Raw genomic sequence first — 22,034 nt, 5'->3', positions numbered from 1 at the left:
TTTCATAAACTATAAGAGTGTTGTGTAAATTTTGTGAACAAGGTTACTATCACTTGTCGGATGAAGAAATGACCAAAATAAACTTATATAACTCATCAATATCTATAACTTTTATTTTGGTCATTTCTTCATCCGACAAACTGATAGTAACATTGTTCATAAATTTTACATCTCTCCTATATGGTTTCATAAACTATAAGAGTGTTGTGTAAATTTTGTGAACAAGGTTACTATCACTTGTCGGATGAAGAAATGACCAAAATAAAAGTGATAGATTTGGATGAGTTATACAATATTGTTGTTGATGATATTTTCAGTTGAAATTATTTACTATTTAAAAATATTGTTTGAAGTTGTCATAATTTGCAATTCAAATTCAAATTATTGAAACAAAGTCATATAGCAAATTGACCAAAACAAAAGTTGTAGATATTGATGAGTTATACAACTTTGTTGTTGATGACTTTTTCAGTTGAAATCATTTAGTATATGAAAATATTGTTTGAAGTAGTCACAATTTGAAATTCAAATTCAAATTATTGAAACGAAGTCATATAGAAAAATGACCAAAACAAAAGTTGTAGATATTGATGAGTTATACAACTTTGTTGTTGACAATTTTTTCATTTGAAATCATTTACCACTTGAAAAAAATATTTGAATTGAAATGAGAGAAACAAAATGGACTTCTCGGCGAGGGAGGAGCAAAAGGGTTGGGCCGGCGGCCCGAAGAAGGAGGAGGAGGGAGAAAGAGGCTGCGGGCTGAGGGAGGGAGAGAGTAATACTTGGGCCGAAAAAGGCCCAAGGAAAGAGAGAGGAATTTTAATTTGTTTTCTATTTATTTTAATAGGTTAAATGAACTTTGTGATATTAAAATTAGTTATTGAGCTCCGAAAATTCACAGAAAATTTTAGAGAATAATTTAGACCACATAGAATATTAAAAAAATATTTTTGGCCATGATTTTTAAAGGAAAATTTTAGTTTCCTCATTAATTCACTTGATTAAATTGTTTTAACTTTTAATATATTTTTCTGAAAATGCATTATATAAATCTATGACGTTTGCTCTGTGCCCCTTATGACAAATTAATATTCTTCACGATGTCCCATTGAAATACTTTATGACGATTTCTAGTTGGTATTAACGACGAACACCTTTTTTTTTTCACTAAGCCACACCATCTCATACTGATCGTCATAAAATGGAATGTGCTAATGACGAATAGCACCATCGTCACGAGGAATTCGTCACAGAAGATCACATTTGTTGTAGTGGTTATCGTACTTTTTAGGATCGCAAATTAAGCAAATACCTCAAGATACTTTTGTGCATCAAACGAAGTATACGGAGGATCTTTTGAGACGGTTCAAGATGGAGAATTGCAAGCCAATTTCAACACCAATTGGTTCTACATCTGTGTTGGATCCTGATGAAGATGGTGAAGCTGTTGATCAAAAGGAATATAGAAGTATGATTGGATCTTTGTTGTATCTAACTGCTTCTAGGCCAGACATACAATTTGCTATGTGTTTGTGTGCACGCTTTCAAGCTTCTCCTCGTGCTTCACATCGTCAAGCGGCCAAGCGAATAATGAGGTATTTGAATCATACACTTGAGTTTGGAATTTGGTATTCTACTTCATCTTCTATATGCTTAAGTGGATATTCCGATGCTGATTTTGGAGGTTGTAGAATTGATAGAAAAAGTACTAGTGGAACATGTCATTTTCTTGGTACATCATTGATTACATGGTCTTCTAGGAAACAATCTAATGTTGCTCAATCAACTGCTGAATCTGAATATGTTGCTGCTGCTAGTTGTTGTTCACAGATTTTTTGGCTTTTATCTACTTTGAAAGATTATGATCTTACTTTTGAGAAAATACCTCTCTTTTGTGACAATACAAGAGCTATTAATATTGCTAAGAATCCTGTTCAACAGTCATGCACAAAGCACATTGATATTCGTTTTCACTTTCTGAGGGATCATGTTGAGAAGGGAGATGTTGAATTGCAGTTTTTGGACACAAAGTTGCAACTTTCTGATATTTTCACTAAACCTTTGGATTCTAATCACTTTGCTTTTCTTCGTGGTGAATTGGGCATAATTCATCCTTTTGGCATGGTTTGAGGGGGAGTTTGTACCTCATGGTTTTATCAAGCAATAATATGACAATGAGAAAAATTGATAAAAAAGAGCTTTATTTATGCATATGGTATTTTCTTGTGCATGGTAGCAATACTTTGAAGGTTTATTTGTCTCTAGCATAGCTTGTATGTATTCTAGTCTTTTCATGAGACTTAGGTTTTGCTTTTAAGGGAGATGATGCATGACATTTAAATTTTTTACTTGAATTAAGGAAATATGCAATGTTGATGCTAGCATATGGTTTGATTTTTAAATGCTCTATATATATGCTTTATTGAATTGTTATTCCTCAAATAGCTTTAATTGCTCATTGTGAAAAGAGAATAAAAAATATGAAAAAAATGAATACCGAATCCTTGAAAACAGTCTTGACGACAAGGACGTATTCGATGTGAGCAAAATAATGGGTGCCGAATCCTTGGAAACAGTCTTGACGACAGGGACGTACCCGGAATAAAAAAAAGAGAAAAATATGAGCAAAAAGGCTCAAGAAAATAAAAAGTTAAAAAATTCTCTTTGTGTTTTGTGCTAAAGGTTCTTTGAGAAAGAGTGATAAATGCAATAGGTATATTTGTTTAGTGTTTATTCTTCAACCTATGTACTTGGTAAGATGTTGCATTATAAATCGTATGAAATCATGAATTTTGATTGTTGATTCAAGCTTAATTGTAAAATCTTTGGTTCATGGTTTTACTTTAATGCATGCTTGTTCTGTTATAGATGGGTTCATCTTCTTTTTATTGCAACGCATGACTTGATATGCTATATGTATGCTAAGCTCTTGAACATTAATGAACATAATTCCTATGCTTGATAAAATGCATTGTCAAAAGGGGGAGAAGTAATGTGAAAATTTTTGAATATTTTGGAGAAGCAAGGTGAATTTTTGGAGAGTTGTTGAGAAGAGCATGTTTTTGGTACAATTGGGAATTTCTTTCTTTTAAAAAGGGGGAGAAGTTTTCTTTTGGATTTTTGAGCACGATGTGTACATTTGTACGAAGTGTGCTTTTTACCACTTTTATTTTTATTTTTCCAAACATCAAAACATTTTTAAAGTGTTTGCCAATGTGTTCATCAAGGGGGAGATTGTAAAATCAAAGGTGTTTTTGATTATTATTCTGTGATGAACAATTGGGCATTGTAGATTATTGGTTTTGTTATTTGGAATTTATTCACGAAGTGGTTTTGGAGATGATTGGATTTCACAGGTGATCACAGGATTCGTCATTTTATGTGACCGGTCAGACTAGGCAGTGTGTGCCGGTCAGACCGGCGTGTATCGCGCGGTCAGACCGGCGCAGCCCGCGGTCTGACCGGCCGACGCTGTGTCGGTTTCGGGTTATTTGTTTGGATATCCGTGATTATTTCATGATTATGGCTTCTAGATGGATACTATACGTATGTAATACTGTTGTTTGCTACTAATGAGTCAAGATGGAGATAGCTTGGTCTCGGAATATGGTTTCTTTGTTTATTTCATGTGTAGGTGACTCGATGTCTCGGAGAGTATTTGCGGTGATGGACCGGGAGTTGGCTTAGGGATAAGGCGACGTCTGTGGTGGTCAAAGAACATGCGGGATACTTAGGCTAGAGTTGATGCACGTGGTTGATGGAGATTCCATATAGCATACGATGGAGTTATTGTGTGCGTATGGGATGCGGAGTCGAATTTGGAAGGAGTCCCAATTTGGTACGATTGGTTATGTAAAGTTTCTTTCTTGTACTAGAGGGTTTTCTAAGATATTTAGGACTCCTAGTATGAGTTTGGTTTGTAGCTCATGTATAAATAGAGGGGGAGCGTGAGGCTTCCCGGTATCGCTTTTGAGAGCAATTGAGTTGAGTTTTGAGTTAGGGTTTCGAGTTTAGTCGAAATTTTTGTAAGGAGTGCTGTTGGTGCACTTTGTAGACACAGAGAGAAGTAATAAAGTCGTCATCCACTTTAAGAGTTCTTCGATTTGTGTTTCACCGGGTTTCGGCGGTCTAACCGGCAATATACCGGCGGTCAGACCAGCGGCACGCGGCGGTCAGACCGGCGGCATACGAGCGATCAGACCGGCGGCGACAACAGGCGTGGCAGGGATTCCAGGGCGGTTCAACCGGAAGATCAACATCGGTCAGACCGGCGGCTACGCTTCGGTCAGACCGGCTAATATACTCCGGTCAGACCGATCTTCGTCGAATTCGAGGGTAACTTTTATTTCCGCTAAAAGTTTTCGGTTTTTGGGTTTACTAGCAATTCACCACCTCTCTGGTTGGCTTAGTTATTGTTATTCGATCCTACATGGCAACGGCGAGGTGCGGTGCAGGGGAAGGGCGGAACGCCGCCGGGGAGGGGGAGGGGTCCGGCGGTCAGAGCGGCGGTTCGGGGGTGTTGTACGGAGATCTAGGAGGGTGACAACGAGAACATTAGGCGGAGAGCTCACTGATGAGCGGGAATGGCGTCGGTGGCGCGGATGGAGTCGTGGTGGGGCAGCACGACATCGAGAGAGCGCGGGTGGGAAGATGAGAGGGAGTGCGAGGATGGGGCGGTGCGGAGCTCCTCGTCGAGTCATCGTGCTCGCCGGCCTCCCGGGCATGCGTGGCGGCAGAAAGAGCGACGAGGGCGGCGAGCAGCTATGCGGCAGGGGCGGCAATGGCGCTATGGGTGTGAGGCGAGCGAAAAACAAGAGGATTGGGGAGGGCTTGGGCTTTATAGAGGTGGCGATGTCGGTTTGGAGGGGGAGAACCGACCTTGGGCGGTCAAGGGGCGAGGATGACGAGCTAGTGCGTGGCGTCAACGGCGCTCTGCCTCCGCGCGCAGAGACATGGGGCAGAGAGAGGAGGTCGATTCTGGGAGGGATAAAGGGAGGACGGGGTGGTGGAAAGGGGGGTTTTGCTCCTCCAGTTTTGAGGAGATGCGATAGACGAGGCAAGCTCCTCTGCCTCCAAGCTTTGGCGGTTAGCGGCTGGGCCATGGAGGACGGCAAAAGTTGGCAGGGCCAGTTTGGTGGTGAGCAGCTACAAGGAGATCGCCGCAGCAGGCGAGGTGACGCAGGCGTGTGCTTACGGTCGGCCACGACGCGCAGCGCGCGGAAACGAAGGTGGTGGCGGGATTTCAAAGGCGGCGGCGAAAATCGAATCGCAGCGACGGCACATAGCGCGGGCGAGAGGAGAGAGAGAGAGATATAGACGCGTTCTCTCTCTCGGCAGCACACGCGGCTCACGTGAGAAGGAACGGGCCGAGGGAAAGTGTTGGCCGAGCAAGGGAGAAACAACCAAATCGACCAAGAGGGAGGGAAATAGACTTTTACTGAGTGAACTAATTCGGAGGGTTTTGGAGTTTGGATTTGGATTTCGAGTTTGAATTAGGCATTTGCACCCAAAGGTTCAAGGAGGAGTCAAGGAAGGGATTCAAAGGGGAATTTGATACTTTCGGAAATGGGAAGAAGTATTTGGCGATGAGTTCAAAGAACGAGGTTGAATTTCGAAATTAGATTTTGGAAGGTTGAATTGGAAGAGGAATTCCGAGGAGGCGAGTTTTTATGGCGACGAGAGGGATCAAGGACGGATTTGAATTGAAATCCTTGGCACAATTTCGACTCACACTGAAAGAATAACTTTTTCCACTCCAAAAAATAGGTTAATTAGGCTATAATTTTCATGGTTATTGTTATATAATTTACGTTGCAATTTTACTATATGATATATGGTATATGTGCTTTATAGAATATATATTGGAAGTAAAAAAAATTAGCCTTAACTACTTAAGGGCCCATATAGTGTCAAGTTCGCGTAGGGCTTCCGAAATGTCAGGATCGGCCCTGCATGGTAACAAGGTGATTAATTGCCTCTGCTAATACTAACACCAATTTAAGTACGAATGCACCATTGCATTAGGCTATCAGTTTTCTCATAAGGAATTGAATGACCTGATGAACTGTGATTAACGCATAGAACCTGCAGGGACTTCTATGTGATTAATTAACGCATATATAGAACCAGGACGACATAGAAGAGTCGAAGCAGGCGACGTACGGCGGTCCAGGGCGTCCGGGGCCAGGGCCGAGGGATTCTTGGAAGACTGGCTGTGGAAGCATCTCTTGCTATATGGGGGTTCCTGTGTTGGCCTCCAGTTCAGCTACAATTGTAAACACATTTTAATTTTGTTCCGGTTTTCACCGTGCTATCATAGAGTACACAAACCGCTATGTACTTGCATACGCCGCAAACCCTTATGTACAGTTAATTTTCGCTATCCGAATTCATAAAACATCTAGTCTATCTTTTTCTTCCCTTCTGGCTCCAATCCTCACCATTTAATTATTTTTACCGTTTATTTCCCCAGTATTTTTTGTTGTAGGCTTATTTGTAATTTTTTCTTGTGTGTGTATGATAGATCGTGCAGAAGAAGTGACCACCAAACCTGCGAGAGCTGACGTGGATATGGAAGGCTAGCTGGGCGTGAACATTCTAATATATGTCGAGCATTAAAAAAACTAGACTATAAATATGTGAAGTGTCTGGATTGTGCATATATACTATCCAAACTGATTTCAGCCGTATGTAGCCCTAAATTAAACATGTAAGTTCAGGTTGATGGGAAATATGCAAAACAAAGATTATTTTAAACTGAAGAAAGAAATAATAATAGACATATAGGTTATTGCTTTCATTGATTAACTGGGGACAAACTTAACATTAATTAGTACATAATAGAAGTTGGTTCATCAACGGCGACAATAGTTTCATTTATTAATACATAGTAAGCACTCTTATACTTGGTTGCTTAATGAATAATACTATACTGCCTCCTTCTTCCTGTCAAGATGAAGACTACAGAGGCAGTTCTCTTGGCCCACATCTCCAGCAACACATTTATCTTGAAGCAATGCGATTCTGCTCTTGGTGAACTCTTCAAGAAACATATTAATCCTTTCAAGGCTCACATTTGGCATCACCACTACATGTGCTATCTTTCCCTGACAGGCAAGCTGCCATTTGCGCACAAATGTTTCGTCGTTTGGCCTCTCAAACACAACCGTGATACTTAGTGCATTCAAGAACACACTTACCCCCATCTCTCTGAGACGAAGTGCAAGGTACTGGGCATTTTTTAAGCAATTTTCAACCGTCTTGCAAAGACCATTGTACCCTATACCCTTCAGTGCATACCACAAAAAGATGGGAGCATGGCCATTCCTGCTTCCTGCTATGGTTGTGTCATTTGAAGAGATGTACTCAATGTTTGTGGACATTACATGATTGATATCCATCAACCTGGTTATTAGAACACCACATGGTATTGGGCATCCAATAAACTTGTGGCCAGAAATACAGATGCTCCCTATTGGTTTCTTGAAAGTTAGTTTTGGTGCCTGAAGAAATTAGTATAGCACATATAAGGAATTGTTTAGAACGTAGGTATTTTTCCATGTAAATTATTGATGCCAATAGGAAAGCTGATTGCATGAACTCTGTGCACTGGCGAAATACTTTCTAATTGTCTAAAAAATTAACAGCAAGCTGAGACGATATTTAAGTACATATAGCTCTAATTGATATAGAAACTCTAGCTTGATATATGGATTTTTTTCACTGTGTTTTGATTTTTTTATATAACTAGATAAATACTCGTGCTTGGATTAAAATAAATTATATGTGTGCTAATATTGCTTGGAACAAATTGGTTGTGATTTTCACAATTTCGTCGATATATGTGTCTTTGTATAATAAACATGTGTTTTAGAAATGAAATAAGATAGTCATTTGTGGAAAGGACTATTTTGTAATATTAAAACACATGAAAGAAAGAGTAGGTACAAACATGAAGGAGTTGTTAGTAAAATATTCTTTTAAAAGGACTAAATAATAGATAGAAATAATTGAAAGCGCATATGAAAATACAGTTGCAGATTTGCTACAAACTCTTCCTATTATTTCTCACATCTTATCATTTTTAAATCTAATATGAATAATTTAAATAATCATTTCCAATATTATTTATGAATTTATGGAAAATTATTATTTTTCATATCCACAACCTCAAGAAAGTGTAAAGTTCATCCCTAAATATCAAAATCGGACACTATTCATCCCTAAACTTTTCCTCCAGAAGCATATATATTTACCATTTCATGGAAACACCTTTACATATGATCAAACGGGTAAAAATTAAATGTTATGGAAAGTTCAAGGATGAATAGTGCTTCAGGGAAGAACTTCTAAATATGGTAAAAAAGGGTGAAGTAAATGGTATGGAAAGTTCAATGATCAATAGTGCCCGCTTTCATGTTTAGGTTTGAATTTTTGGACGTGAAATTTTCAGAATTCTATAACTATTTTCTTAAATTACAGTGAGCTATAAATAGTTATAGCATAAATAAATTTCATAATCCAAAAGCTATTGATACAGCATGCTGAAAGATCCTCATGGTTTTTCAATTTTCATGGGTTAACTAAATCCCTAATTAAAAGCGATGAGTAGTAAAGGAACTATGTAAAATTATCCCACCTAAAACATAAGTAGGTCATGTTGTGTCAGTGCGTTGAATATCTTTTTCAGTGAAATCTTAGTCAATTTTAATTACCAACCCAAGTTCGTTGTCATGGACAAGCTCGCTAGTTCCACATTTATACTTGTCTCAATTCCTTTCTGGTCAATAAGGATGGTTATAGCCAGCTTAGAAGGGAATTCTAAATGGATGTAAGAAGTTGCTGGATGGTTTGCTCCAATGAAGAAGTACACCTAGGTAAGAAGTTGCTGGAGGGAGCTTTCCCACTTTGTAGCCGAGTAGTTCTGCCGCTCCGCGTTGGATAGGTATATTTCGAAAAGAAATATGGAAAAATGGTTCATGGATAACCCATGAAACTAAAACAAATTGAGCGTCAACCAATGTTTTCGCGATGTCAATTCACACACAAATAACCAACAGTAATTTTCAATGACCACATAGTTTCCATTATATTGAGTTATATGTGCAATTATAATTTGGACCAGTACGTCATATTTCGAGTATGTATGTATCTGTCTTTTTTCTCTCTTCGCATCTAATAATTCATCCAATAATTCAAGTTGATTATGGGTGATTACAGACTTTATTCCGTTTAATTACTTCCTCAAATAAAAATTCCCAAGCCAACATGCAAGTGGGCTCTTTATACTTTAATGATATCTGTGCTACTGCAGCGTGTGCTACTACTAGAGAAACGATCCTAGTCCCAAAACATAAATATCTCGCTTAGATTAAAAACTGGTAATAAAGATGTTTTAATACTGGTTCTAAAAGTCAAAGTCCCTATAAACACCAACCAGTACTTAACAATGCATGTTTAGTACCAGTTGGTAACACCAATCTGAACTTAAAGATGTTTTTAATACCGATTGTTGTTAGCAACCGATACTAAAAATGTCTCTAGGGTTAGTTAAAAAAGAAATCATCTCTATCTGGTTACCAGATGAGTGTAGTAGGTGGGATGGTAACGGGCATAAGAGTTGAGATGAGAGATCTTTAGTTTGAATCCACATATTATTTTTATTTAGTATGCATCTTTATTATCTGTTCTTTCAACTGGTAATAAAGATCGAGTCTTTATTTGCTGGTCTTAGTTGCTACAATCGGTAATAAAAGGGTTATTAACCGGTCCTAAAAATGAATGAGTTCTCCAGTACTCCTGCGCCCCCTAATCTAATATAAGGGATTTTGACTTTTTGCGAGTACTATTTCACCATTCGTATTATAAAAAAATTTAGAATTATTGTTTATTTTTTTTACTTACTTTATTATTCCAAGTACTTTAATCATAACTTTTCGTTTTTTATACTTACAAAAAAAATTATAATAAGACGAGTGGTCAAACAATGCAAGCAAACTTTCAAAATCTCTTATATTAGAGAACTCTTATATTAGAGAACGGAGGGAGTAATAATTATGATCTGCTCCAGAGTGCAGACCTGCTTGCCTTTGCTGCGGCTACTGCATGTTCTGCTGCTGTTGCTACTTGAGCGACCAGAGAGAACAAAGTCACAAAGAAATTAGTGAATATCCCTTATATTATCGGACGGAGGTAGTATTAAACTATCAGATTAAGGTTAGGTGTCCTAAATAAATTAAAGGTTGTAGTCATCGTTGTTATCTTTCTAATTAATAGGGTTAATTCACTCAATTTCAATAAATAGGTTAGAAGAAATTATAATACCCCAGCTCGTTTCGTTTGTTTTGGCATGTGTTTTGTTGTTCCAGTTTAGCCCTGTTAGGCCCAAGTGCTCAATTTACGAGAATCTTGATAGATTTGAGCCAGCTTATATACCTAGGTTACTCTAACTAAATTACCTTTGGGTTAACCTTTTACATGAAGGAGGACAAAAGTGTAAGTAAGTTGCTATATGAATGTGGGCTCATTTAGTGTGTAGAGTAGACTAAGGCGAAATTAGTGGCTGGGGTGTTACACAAAAATAGAAACAATATTCCTGACCGGGTCCAAAACTAGAATAGCAATTCATTTTCAGTATTTGGGAATGATATAGGCATAATTTGCCTTACTTTCATTGTGCCATTATTATTCATGTGATTCATTAATTCTTTGATCTGTTTATGCTATAATTCATGTATCAACTTATTATGCTGTTCCATTAAAATACCATGCATACATACCGAATGTATCATATGGTTCTTAATTGACGATGCTAGTAGTAATTAAGCGTTTGCCCTGCTTACTCACCGTACAGGTAATGCTTAAAGATATTCACATTTGCCCAGGAGGAGAACAACTACTTGTTGACTACTTAATGCAAATTCATATATATACATTTTTCCTAGTTCCATATTGCACCTCCTGAGTATTTGTACTTACTATTGTGTTCTACTTAGTTTTTAGGTACAAAATAACAATGGATCTACATGGCCCTAGTATACACACTTTACTGCACACTACTCAACTTTAGCTTTAGTTCTTAGTTCTGCTTAGAATAAGTTTTGTATAGAACTTGTAAATGTTGTTTTAAAGGTTTGGTTATGTGTAGTTTTGTGGTTTTTTTTAAAGCTACTGGTGGTTTCGAATTTGTGGACGTTATCATTATTGAATTGTCTTGTAACTGTCTATCGTGAATGTTTGTATTTATTAGTTAGAATATGTCAAATTTTTAATAATTTTAGGAGTTAGTGCTTTTGTATGTGGCACTCTAGATATGTGGATATATATACCTATATGGTGTTACAGGAGGACGCTCGCCGAACAAGCTCGGTCTTCTCTATGCGGTCACATTCGCGTGGGAATGACGAGGAGAAGAAGAAAGAGGAAACAACAAGGTTACTGTTCACACACGACTCTTAATGCAATCTTGTCCATCCAAAAAGTAACCAAAATCATTCTATATGACATGACATATTTATTTATGCTGGTCTATTTTCTTTTTTACTACAAATTATTTATGTATGGAAATTAAAGAAAAAGATCAAGCAAGTTCAATCCATATATATGAATTGCCTGTGCTATTTCTTCAACCTATATTCAGATCGTTTGCTTTCGACAATGCAAAAGAAATACAATCTACTATTGTTCAAATGCTAGACTGTTTAGGAGAATTTCCAAATGCAAATGTTTCAAACCAATCAGCTGGTGCTAAATATTCCATATGCATTACCTCACTATTTGAAAAATAAAACTTACTTGTTTGATAAATGGCATCATAAGGCCTACTAGAGCACTGTCACAATGGATATAAAATCTGTTTGCAAAACCACAGTTTTCAAGAATCATTACAATCTCATCAAGATCATCAACTGCGCCTTTCATAGTAGTACCTAAACAACACAGCAAACATGATCTGTCACATGCAAACAGAGAAAAATAGTGGAGTACAATTGATGAAATGGTTACATCTGGAGATGGAGTAAGTACCAATATTGACATTCACAATGGCAGGGCTCCTAGTGTTCTGTAGTAGTTTTCGTCTGAAATCAGCATAATCCATCTCACCAGAAAACAAAGTGTCAATTTTGATGCACTGGACTCTATACATTTTAGCAGCCTTGAAAATAGAATAATGTGAATCACATGATGTATAGATAATCCCCTCCGGAAAAAGTTCTCTCCTGTACAAGTGTAGCCAATGTAATTATAAAGAGGGCAACAAATAATCTAGTTAGTTATGTAATTTACAGGCTACCCATCTAGAAATATGATAGGAAATGATTTTCCACTCCTCGACGAGGTGCATACTTTCTAGTATTTATTTTTGGAAGGCCCTAGACGTCGGGCGCCGATGCTTTGGGGAAAAATCGGGCGCTGACGTCATACTGACGTCAGCGCCTGATTTACGTGCAAAAACTACTTTAAACTGATTTTTCTCTTAAATTACTTATCCAAATCATGATCCGATTGCACCATTAAATTCGTTGCAATTAAATCTTCAAAACAAGACCACACATGGATATATTCCGACGAAAATATTTTTTTAGCTTATTATTGAATTATTTTAAAATGTTGCACAATGTTCCACCGGGTATATCGGAATTGTTTCACTAAGTAGGTCGAAAATGTTTCACTCGTTTAAATCGGGTGTTATTTCACCTTATATAAAAAATAATGTTTCAGCAAATAGCGAAACAATGTTTCAGTTCACTGCAACATTTGATCCATACATAGTGAAACATTATAAGTACACTAGGTAAAACATTTTTCGATGGAACAAAAAATAAAACGAATTCCCTTAATAGGGTGTTTCCAAAATATGTGGCTTTTTTGGTTGCAATGGAGTATTTCAGTTCACGGCAACATTAGATTTATACATAGTGAAATATCGTGAGTACACTAGGTGAAACATTTTTAGTGAAACAAAAAATAAACTGAATTCCCTTAATAGGGGGTTTCCAAAATATGTGATTTTTTTGTTGCAATAGAGTATATGGTGAAGATATGTGGCAAGTAGTAGGAACACATGGTGGGGTCCCAGTAGAAGCACATCGACACGTTGTGGAGGGGGGGAGCGCCCGATTTTCTCCCCCTCCCCCGGGCAACCGAGCGGCAGCATTTTCGTTTATTTTTTTTTGTCCCTTCCGTTCCTCAACACTGGAGAGCCAATAATTACAAAAGGTACAGTAGGTCAAACATTTATATTGCAATCTTACCCTGCTATAATTGCTAGAAGAGTTTACGGTTATTTTACAGCTATCAGAAGTTACCAAACTTTTCAGTGTTAATTTATGTTTCCTCTTTCAAAAAGGAAGTTGAGGGTGATGGAACTATGTCGATCTGGTGGTAGGTTCCAAGCCAGCCCTGTGTAATATTTTTTTTTTGTGGCTGCAAGTATATATGATAGCATGCATTGCTCCAATCAGTTTCATTGTAATACTATAAATTAAATCGTAACTTTTGAGTTTTGGACTGCATTGTTAACTTTGTATTGAAGTCATGCATTTCTTTTTCCCCACAAAACAAAAAAAGTCATGCATTTCTTTTAGAGTACACACCATCATAAGTTGGGAATCAAATAAAATGTTATGCCTGAAATTTTACAAAACAATGACCTGTTTTTGTTTTCGTTGAAATCTTTTGGAGATAATTATCCAAAAAATTCAAGTCCAAAGGGATTTGTTCGTAAAACATTCATAAAATTACAAGCATTAAAATATATTAAAATATATGTACATGAAATAATTAAGAACTAACCCAACAAGAAGTCCGTGCATGTTCCCTTCCGTTCCACCGCTAGTGACATAGCCCCAGTATTGGTCTTTGGGGAGTTCCCACAACCGAGCGAACCAATCTAACACTGCAATTTCAAACTTTTTTGAATGGATACCATAGTTGCACTCCATAAAAGGGTCACCAGCATTATTTAGGCGCATGTTTAGGAATTCTATTACAGGGCCAAAGTCAAATTCGAAATTGATTGGGTAGCCTGCAGAAAAGAAGACCACACGATTATGTTATTTTTAAGATGCTAGAATCAAATTACTTAATGTTTGCATCATTTGATGCACATAGCCCTAAAGCAGAGGTCACTCGTATGGTCAGTGGGAAAGAGATAGTGATAATGTCTATCCCATGGTCTTTTTTCTGTCAGCTATTTCTGTTGGTCCCATGCAACTTTTTTTTTCTGATGGTAATATATAATTACGATTGTTTCGCGTCCACAAGGTAACTCTCATTTTAGTGTATAACTACTATCCTCACGTTTCATAGCAACAATTTGAGGGAAATACTCACGATATCAATAAATAAATGTAGAATAACTACAACAATCTTTTATACCAATTGGAAGCTCCCATGGAATAACTAAAACAATATTTTAAGGAGGATAAAATATTAAAAATTCCAAAATTAATTGGATGTTTCAGTAAGTATCTTCTAATGTTTCAAGAATTACAACTCGTTATTTCATGTCTAATATAAACATGTTTCAACAAGGAATATAATCTTATTTATATACTCCCTCTGTCCCAGTTTAGAGGGTGTAATTTTTTTCACCGTTGTCTCATAACACAGGGCGCATCTTTAATTCTAGCCCATCAACCCAACTAATTGTTGCATGCATGCATAAATTGCTTCATCTGCATGGGCGGTTGCACGGGGAACGGGGTATACATGCAATTTCGTTGGGTGGCGAGGTAGTCAGACCGTCAGTTTTGCTTCAAACAATGTGATTAAATACTCATGAATACGATTAACTACAGTTTAATAGAACAAACTTCTTCCATGCATCTATTCCTTGGTATTAGCAAAAAAATATTTCACGCCCTCTAAACTGGGATAGAGGGAGTACTTTATTTTAAATATAAGAAAGAAAGAACTTGTTGTATAGATTTAATTGTAATAAATATAATGGTACAATCAAATCGTAGAGAAGAAAAAATAGTTTAATGTTTTCTTTAAAATATTTTTGTATTTAAGAAAGAGAGAGGGCTTGCATGCAGCGGTATTAGATCAACGCATATCGCATGCAGAAGCAAGGTGCAGCTGTCAGGGGAGGGAATCAGTATTTTTTTTCAGCATGCAGAAGGCAGCAGGCAGAGGACCAGCCTCTGATATTTCATAAATATCTGTTGATGCAAAAAACACATACTGGCCTGAGAGATCTGCTTAGCTCAAGTGCAGGTCCAAAGAATCTGACTATTGGCGATGTGATAATTCTCTTAAGGGATTACCAAATTTCACTGTTAACAATATCATATGTTTGAGCTATGGCAGCCATGCAGCCTTGTCGTGTTGGTTATATTTGTCCTCCCGGGTGAACCGACAGTGATATTCATATTAGGTAGTGTGTACTGCTGGTTTCGCAACCGGTGGTGATCCGGTTTTGTATAGTAGTAAAGCGCAATGTCGATCTTAAGAGCATCATATATTGGTAATTGTGCTCATAGAAAGGCACTTTAATTTTCTACATTGTGCTTGAGAGACTAAAGGGATCTTAGTTACAGAATTATCAAAAGATGCAAACAGTTCGTTAAAAAAGGATGTAAACACTTATTGGTATGTTTAACATGTAATGTGGCATATTTTCACAATGGTGCATAATGGTGTATCTTTTTTCACACAGAGGAGAGAACAAAACAGCAGAATTTGACAGGAGAAATAAGTTGAAACAAAATGGCATGCTACCTATTTGAATATATAAATCCAAAAAAGGACTAAAATGGACATGCTAACGATGCATTAATACAATTGATATTAGGGGGTATATAAAAATTGAAGAGGTAAGAATTAAAAAAATGTTATGCTACCATACTTAAAAAAAAAACAGAATATCACTGGCAGAGAAGACTATATCAACGCATGCTATATAAAAAAACATAGACATATTAAACAACATAAAAGGTCAGAAATGCTAGTACTGAAAGTGTTTCAAGAGGCGGGTGATGACCGACTTGTATAGGCGTTTAGTGAACCACCCATTATTAAGGCTCTGTATATAAAGAGGAAAACTAGGGGGCAACATCCTGTCGTAGGAACGATACAAGTTATGAGCGAAACGTTAAGTCGCCAGCAGGTAGCTCCTTCACATGGCACATGTCCGTTTGACCATGTGGGTATTACCGTCATCTACTTGTGGGCCCACTCGTCCTCTAGAAAGTATAACGTGCTCCCACATGTCCTATGCATGGAAAGGGATGAGCCAGCCGTGCCCCACATAACATGCCATGGATTTATGGCCTTAGTTTGTGCACCTCTTGTTGCTAACTACACCATGCATGGGTGCCGGTTAGCTGCTAGTCTAAGTATTGACTACAGTAGGCCACTGGAAGCAATTAGAAAAAAGCAATACACTAGTACTACTACTTCTTTAGACGTAGTAAAATTGTAGATATAACTTCATATATAATACTACCATGCAATCTAAGTGACACCTGCATACTAGTACCACCTATGAACCTCAGTTTTATATTGTATATTTGGCATCTCGGTTGTATACTATATAGTGGTACCATGATACTTCGAGGTTTCATAGAAACACATCAAGGTACCAAGATATCAGGTACCAAACCAGATACATACCTAGTGCAAACATGATACTCGTAGGTATTGAACCTTGTACCGGGTATCATACATGTTACTCATAGGTATCAAACTTTATAGGCACCAGACATTGCTAATACCCATAGTTATCAGATTTAGTACCCGTGTATTTTCATGCTACCGAGAAGATATCGTGAGATGAAACCTCAAGGTATCACCAAGATATCTTACTATGTCAGAAGGTTCTTCCATTAAACTAGGTGGTATCATGTTGGTATCATGATTTATATCTAGCAAGAACCAGGTTTGGTACCTACCATCTCTTGATACCAATTGTACCAGGCCTAATACATATGGGTACCACCGTACTAGCTAGGTATCAGGCTTGATACCTATAGGTACCATGTACCTATCTCTAGGTATCATGTACCTAGCACACATGGGTATCAAACCTGATACCAGATAGTATGTCTGATATTTACAAGCTCCTATACCTATAGTTAACGGGCTTGATACCTAAGTATCAAACCTCAGACCTATCTGTACCAAGTGTGACACGTATCAATATCATATCTGCTACCAATTAGTTTTGATACCTATGAGTAGACTACAGGGCTATTCCTAGGCTAGGGCAAGAAGGGCGATGTCCTAGGGTCCATGAAACCGAGGGGGCCCAAACTATGTATACATGTGTATATACATGTAGAAAAAATGGGCCAAAGCAAAGATACTAGGTCCATTAGGCTGGGAGGATAGGAGTCAAGGAACATACTAAGTCCTCTAGATCACTCCTGTGATTCGCTTATTCTTCTTACCAGCATTTCGCCTCGTCCTCGACTCTTCATTGATCCTTCCAACAATCCCAAGTGTCGGCGCTAACACTAGTTATGGAGAGGGAGAACTCAATTTTGTGTACTACAAATAAACTTGTGTAACTTTTGGAGAAACCCAACAAAGTCAAGAACCTTGTGTAACTTTTTCTGTAGAAGTTCGTAGACTACTTATTTGCCTGATTCCGAGTCCGTATAGGGTTTATTCCAAAGGTCAAGCTCCGAATATTGGTGTGTGAATTAGGGCTTGCAAATTGAAGATTTATGTGAAATTTGTCTTGGAAGATTGAGGGCCTATTTGGGGGAGCTTAAGATTCTATAGCAGCTAGTTGGTAGCCAGCTTTTGAGAATCTAGAAAAGCTGGGTTTCCCAACTTCTTAGAATCTGGATCAAAAGCTAGGCTGTTTCGGGAGCTTCTGATTTTGGCAAAAGCTGCAGCATCAAGGAGCTCCCCCAAACAGGCCCTGAGTTATCGAGCTCCGAAGTTCTAACACGAACTTTAAACTACGCTCCCAAAATTCGACAAGTCACATCTTACATCATCTTGAGTTGCTTCTTCATATAGTTTTTCTATTTTTTGTTCCTTATTGAGAAGATCGAAAATAAAAAAAAAAGTATTACATAGGAACAAGCTCACCTGTAAAATGCAATTTCGTGCATAAGCTCTAGTGATTGGACCTTGCATCAACTTGAGGAGTATTGTGTGTATACAAAGGAGTGATGTCCTCATCAAAATGAGTGCTTGAGATATGTATCGGTAAGAACAGTTGTTGTTGTGAAATATCTTAGTAAACATAGTTTGGCTTTTCGAGGATCTAGGGAGAAGCTTTACCACGACAATAACGGTAACTTCTTACCATGTGTTGAAATGATCACTGAGTTTGATTTGTTAATGCAGCGGATATACATTATTTTCACGTTCACCTAAAAGATGGAATTTTTTGCTTGACTGTGTTCCAAATTTATCTGTGAAGCCTTTGTGTGGTACTTTCTCGGAGAGCCGAATCAAAAGCATCAAAGCTATCAGATTTCAAGCTCCTCATATAAGGTTAGCTTTGTTGGAGTTACGTATAGTAATTCTTCTGATGACTGTACGTACCCCAAGGCAAAGAGTGATGCAAAAATTCTCTATTTGATGTGCTTGGAAGATTCGAGTTCTTACTTGATATTGTCATTGGGCATGACATTTTATTTTCTGTCAACTTCGTAAGTAAAAAGTTGGAATCTTCATATCCATGTGCATTGACTCTACCTTGCAACAAATTGAAGGCATAGTGCAGTTTTTTATCACTATAGATCGAAATGAAGGGTTTGCATCTAGTATTGACATTGCTAAAGGCCTTGCATCTGAAATGAAGGTACAACCATCATTTGCAATTAAACGTCATTCTACTAGAAAAAAAACAATTTGATGAAAGTGATTACATTGAAGAAATTCAGACAGCTCATAAGGCCTTTTGAAAATAATTACTTCTTAGTTATGGTGGATATGGTAAATACTTCATTGAGAAATAGAGATTTGTGGAGCTGCAGATGTTCAAAAGTATATTTGTTTTTTTTACTTAGCTCAAATGGCATGAAGTCATTAGGCGATAGTGTGAATTAAGAAAATGTTGTGCTAAATTCGTGGAGATTTTTTTTCCCCAAAATGGATCATCGTTTTATGTTGAGCTAGACGATCTTTGCTCTGAAATTAGAGTGTTGCAAATGACTTTGCCAGAGATGGCCATATGTCTGCTAACGAGATTTCTGAATTTGTTAGAGATGTACTGCTATCCAAATTTATACTGCCTATTAAATACTTCTTCCATTCCATTTTGATCATCCTCTAAAATTTTTGAGGTCTTCCGAAGTTGCATGTTTGTTCATTTATGTGCGCATGACTAAATGCTAGTTGTATGTCCATTCGTTTATCACGGAAAAATATATAGTGCAAACCACATATAGAGTGGAAAGCTAGAAACTACCGTTAGATCGAAAAATGGACGTCTGAGATTCATCCACATCACCACTAGTAAAAATTTTAACCCAATAAAATTTTTACTGTGAATAAAACTACGAGTAAAATTTTTACTCGTGCTATGACGTGGCTGAATCTCAGATGTCCATTTTGCGATCTAATATTAGTTTCCAGGTTTCCACTGCATATGTAGTTTCCACTATATATTTCTCCGTTTATCTGTGCAGGAGTAAATGGTATCGTTGCATGCCTACTTTGATCGATGAGGTTTAATTTAAGAAGGAATGATGTTGATTGTGGCATCTGTTGAAATATAAAAATGTAAGAATAAATCACTTCTGGTAACTGACGTAGCCATGAGCCCATGGATGGTTTGTTTGGTTTGCTTTTGCAGGTGATAGAAGATATGGTTTTGGCACTCCTTTATCGTGTTTGGGCTGATGCGCGACCTATAAGAGTCCATTAGAGAATCATAGATTGAAATTATGCACTATGGATATACAGAATAATTTTGCAATTAATATAGAAAATATAATTATATATCGTGTTGAAATAAATGGCCCCAAATTTTTATCTCACCTTAAGGCCTCCAAAATGCTAGGAATGGCCCTGCCTGTGAAAACCGATCAATTTCCTAATTTGGTTTTCAGCTATAAAGCTGTACCCTATTATTGCATGCAGATTTTCTTCTAATTCACATGTACAATAAAAGGGGTACATCAACGACGAAAATAGTACTATTCGGTAGCGAGATATAAAAAGCTACTGAATCTTATAAAGTTAATATGGTACGGCGTAGTTAAGCACAAAAATAAACTTGGACTAACTAGCTAGCTATATAGTGGTAATTATATTGTCAGGTCAAAGATGTGAATAGCTTACCAATAGAATGGGCAGACCTCTCCTGGAGGTGCTCCTTGAAAGTTGCCAGGAGGTTAGCCATATCATCCTGCCTCTTCTCTAGTTCGCTCCCAGCACTGGGAGGCTCGTCTATGTGGAATCCACCCATGCTACTTAGCAGTTCGTCTACTAGGCTACCGGCCGTCATCTTTGTTATCTTGTCTAAAGTAATTTGTACCAATGTTAGTATCGATCTGCTCATAAATATGGTATCACGTTGGTTATTAATTAGTTTAATTTTTCACCGACCAACATCAAACAAAAGAAATTAAATGCAAATAGATTTTTTTCAGGAGGGAGTACGTAGTGGTGTTTCATTCTGTCAAAGGATATAAAATAGTTCTAGCTAGAAAATTTCTCACTTAATTATCAGACTACGAGTAGCAACTATTTGGGAGGAACTTACTGAGGACAGAGAGCGACCAAATGAACTGTCTCTTGAATGTGTCCCCTAATGGGGAGCAACCAGGAATTGATAGTATGGATTAGCAACAAGAGAGGGAACTCAATTTATAGGGAGAATCTATGATGGTCCATTGATTGCCACACATGTGCCAAATTTGACGAAGAGCCAAGCCTTGGTGCCTAGGTTAGTGGAGTGGCGAAGGCATGGCATCTCCCAAACGTACGGCCCCAGGTAAAAACTGGATCAGTCTAAACTAATTGCATACAAATTCCTTTGGTGAGAGGGATTGCTAAAAAATAATCGCATGTTTTTGGTAAAAAAAATTCAAATGTAAATATACTATATAAACTATACTCCCTCCATTTCATTCCAAAATATAAGGCACAGCCACTATTAACCTAAGGAACAAGAAAAAATTTTTTTTTGACTAAAGGTAATTTTGATTACCCAGCTTTTTGGAGAATGTCAAAGAGAAATAACAGGAGTCTTTTACAAAAGCAAGAAAAGAACAGAGAAAAACAAGACAAAAGACTGGGGAATCATCAGTTTTACCCTAAAGCACTACCGCATCACATTCTCAAGTCCAACACCCTCTAGAAAAGCAGCAAAATTAAACTCCCTCCCACATACATTCCAGATGAGTACTGGATCAAAGACCCGCTGAGATAAAGCTAATTAATCCAGATCTACCTGCAGGAGATCCACGGGTCGCAATTGCTCCATCATCTGCATCAGCTTCTCCAAGAGTTTATCCAGAGCCTCACATTCTTTTCTTCCTAGGAGTAGCTTCCAGCATTGCATTAGCGCCACCGCCTGTCTATGACCTGTGCAAAGGATTCTTTATAAACTTATTTTCAAAAGCCGAATGATTCCTATTCACCCACAAACCCCAACATAGACCAGCAATCAGAAACATTCCCACCCTCACTCCACCTTCATTTTGATCATTCTGATGCTATCCCACAAAGAGTTAGGTAGTACAAAGTATAATTCAAGCAGATCCCTAGTAACACACCAAAAAATATGTGCTAAAGGACAAATAAATAAAGCATTGCTGCCGTTTCCAAATTTAGAAACAATTTGCATTCCTCCGTCCCCCTTTCCACTTTCTCTTTAGCAACTGTTTTGTGCAGGGAATTCTATTCATTCCTCCGAGATACATGAAACGTTTAATTTTAACAGGAATCATGCTCTTCCAAATCACTTGCATATCTTTATCAATAACCTCACCAAACTTCACCCTATACATGGATCTAGTTGTTAAAAGTTTCTTCTTATCATGGGACTAAACCACTTTATCAGGATCATCAGAGAACTCAAAACCCCCCAACATCTTCATTAGTTCCTGAAGCTG

General features: G+C 37.6%; 1 protein-coding gene across 1 annotated transcript; it reads right to left on the bottom strand.

Moving 5' to 3' along the window:
• Nucleotides 1–6,929: 6,929 nt before the first annotated feature.
• Nucleotides 6,930–20,383, bottom strand: LOC127770161 (serine decarboxylase 3). Its single transcript, XM_052295829.1, has 5 exons — nucleotides 20,257–20,383; nucleotides 13,798–14,029; nucleotides 12,028–12,221; nucleotides 11,797–11,930; nucleotides 6,930–7,505 (listed from the first exon to the last, which is right to left on the bottom strand). Exons 1-5 carry the CDS (start codon nucleotides 20,381–20,383, stop codon nucleotides 6,930–6,932), a joined length of 1,263 nt encoding a protein of 420 aa, XP_052151789.1.
• Between the last annotated feature and the right edge of the window lie 1,651 nt (nucleotides 20,384–22,034).

The sequence above is a fragment of the Oryza glaberrima genome, chromosome 4 (genome assembly GCF_000147395.1).
Source record: "Oryza glaberrima chromosome 4, OglaRS2, whole genome shotgun sequence".
Classification (NCBI taxonomy): domain Eukaryota; kingdom Viridiplantae; phylum Streptophyta; class Magnoliopsida; order Poales; family Poaceae; genus Oryza; species Oryza glaberrima.
The sequence above is the reverse complement of the archived record's forward strand: the minus strand, read 5'-3'. Positions and strand labels throughout refer to the sequence as shown.

Bases quoted from the DNA above. Each gene is read 5' to 3' on its own strand.
- LOC127770161 (XM_052295829.1), bottom strand. From the start codon at position 20,383: ATGGGTGGATTCCACATAGACGAGCCTCCCAGTGCTGGGAGCGAACTA. The intron at 11,931-12,027 runs GTACTTACTCCA...TGTGTTGTTTAG, and splicing joins CATTGTGAATGTCAATATTG to GTACTACTATGAAAGGCGCA. The intron at 7,506-11,796 runs GTAAGTTTTATT...TAATTTCTTCAG, and splicing joins TGATGCCATTTATCAAACAA to GCACCAAAACTAACTTTCAA.